Source organism: Nyctereutes procyonoides, unplaced genomic scaffold (assembly GCF_905146905.1).
Source record: "Nyctereutes procyonoides isolate TBG_1078 unplaced genomic scaffold, NYPRO_anot_genome, whole genome shotgun sequence".
NCBI lineage: Eukaryota > Metazoa > Chordata > Mammalia > Carnivora > Canidae > Nyctereutes > Nyctereutes procyonoides.
Window position 1 is genome coordinate 65,132,799 of NW_026575052.1, and position 2,128 is coordinate 65,134,926.

General features: G+C 40.6%; 1 protein-coding gene across 1 annotated transcript; it reads left to right on the top strand.

The window, feature by feature from the left end:
• The first annotated feature begins 1,602 nt into the window (after positions 1 to 1,602).
• LOC129514170 (thymosin beta-4, Y-chromosomal-like) lies at positions 1,603 to 1,806 on the top strand. Its single transcript, XM_055332742.1, has one exon. The coding sequence runs from the start codon at positions 1,603 to 1,605 to the stop codon at positions 1,804 to 1,806; it is 204 nt and encodes a 67-aa protein (XP_055188717.1).
• Positions 1,807 to 2,128: the final 322 nt, after the last annotated feature.

Consider the following 2,128-nt stretch of genomic DNA (forward strand, 5'->3'; position numbering starts at 1 on the left):
TGTTAAGTGTGCCCATGTCTATCATATACAGCTGCTGTGTATCAATAGAAGTTGCAAATACTTACAGGTCTTTCAACTGCATCAACCTGTCCCTCGATTCTGCTTCCGCCCATCCATTTGCTCTCAGGTGATATTTGCAGCTTTTTAGGGTCCTTATTGGGGCAAGGAAATCCTCCAATTTACCAAAGTTAAAAATGCATAGACTTTCGATACTTAGATCATGGATGATGAGATTTCCTTGCTCTTCTTTTTTGTTTGCAAATATTTTCTTTATGGTCGTAAAAATTTTACAAAAACAAGACTTTATGGCACACAGAGCTATCATTAACCACAGGCTGGGTATTTCATCTTTCTTCCTCACCTTTCCCTCACATTGAGCTCAGACAAGTTCTGGGTTCCCCTTGCTGCAGTGTTAATGTGCAGGCACACTTAGTCTAGGAAGTTATCCCCAAATCTCATTGAGAAACTATTTGTTCTGTGTTTTCAGTCTTTGCTCAACTTTAGTTTCTCTATGTATGCACTTTTTAGGGAAATTCAGTATCATTTTTATTCCTGACTTGATACCTACAAGTCAATTCCCAAAATTTTCTCTGCTAAGAATTAAATGGTGTGTGTGTGTGTGTGTGTGTGTGTGTGTGTGTTTGTTTTCATGGCACAAGTTTGATGCACTAATTCCTTCTTGTTTTCCCCCTCATTTTGCCATTGTCTTCTCACTAACTAGACAAGAAGTTCCCGTGGAATAGTTGATTTTTCTCTCTTGCTATTTCTCTCCCGGGACATACCATACAAGATTGAGTGGAAAAGTAAAGTAAAGGTCTAGATAAATCAGGCAAAAACTGGTTAATGACAATTGGGTGTGTGTTTTCCAACTTTGGGCCTTAATTACCCACTTTGATTGTCAAAGTTGAAAAATTACTGAACTGAGACCAGATCTTTAATACAAATATTGCTTTTCTGAACAGAGAGAATGTACTTCCTCCTGGTTTTCCCGTTGTCTTTGATGGGTTCAGTCTCCCTTTGAGTTCTTCTTTCTTATTATCCTGACACCTCCTCTCTTCCTTTTCTTCCCCATCCTTTGTATTATTGATGCCAGATGAGTGTCAGCACCTTTATAGCACCACGCTCTCAACATAAGACTCAGGAGGCACACAAGGAACACACGTCATCATTCTGTGATAAGCATGTCAGTTAAACCCTGATGGGTGCTTATTCCTATTTGTCTTGAGAAGTAATTCTGTTTTTCAAAATACAGCTAAATTGCATTATGAAGCAGAATTGTAGAGTCAACTTTACATAGGCTATAATATACTTCGGCTGGCCTTCTAGGATCCCTAGCCAGGGCTCTGCATATCAGAATCACCAGGCAGATTCGAGGCCATTGTGAGGTCTGATTCCAAAGCAAAGGCAGAGAATTCTCTATCTCACACTCTTGAGCTGGGGGAGGGCCAGAAAATCCATAAGACAAAGTTAAAAACCATGATAGAAAGGTCAAGGTCATGCTTAGTATGTTTCATACCCAAAATTGGAATAATAGTGCTCAATAGTTCTTTCAAAGGATTGAAGATAAGAAAAATTAAATAAAAACTTTGTCGGAGGTGATCGATGGTGGCCACTGGGCAGACCAGACCTCATTCACTCCAATGCCTCGCTCTCCTTGCTTCCTCTGCAACCATGTCTGACAAACCGGGCATGTCTGAGATTAAGAAGTTCGATAAGTCAAAATTAAAGAAGACAGAAACACAAGAGAAAAATTCACTGCTTTCAAGAGAGACAACTGAACAGGAGAAGCAAGCAGGCGAATCATAATGCGGTGTGTGCTGCCAATGTGCGCTGTCCATTCCACAAGCATCGCCTTCTTATTTTACTTTGTTTAGCTGTTTAACTTTGGAAGAGGCAAAGAGGTTGGATCAAAGAATTGAGAACTACTGACAGGGAACACCACACCTGCCTCTCCTGTCTGCCTGTCTCAGGAGCAGGGAAGGAAAAGAACTTGCATGTTGGTGAAGGAAGAAGCTGGATGGGATGACCCTGAACTCCAGAGTTAAAACCAAGCTTGTCGCAGGTGTCCTGCAGGCTGTAAAATGCAGTGTAATGAGAGTGCCATTTTTTTTTTTGTTCAAATGATTTT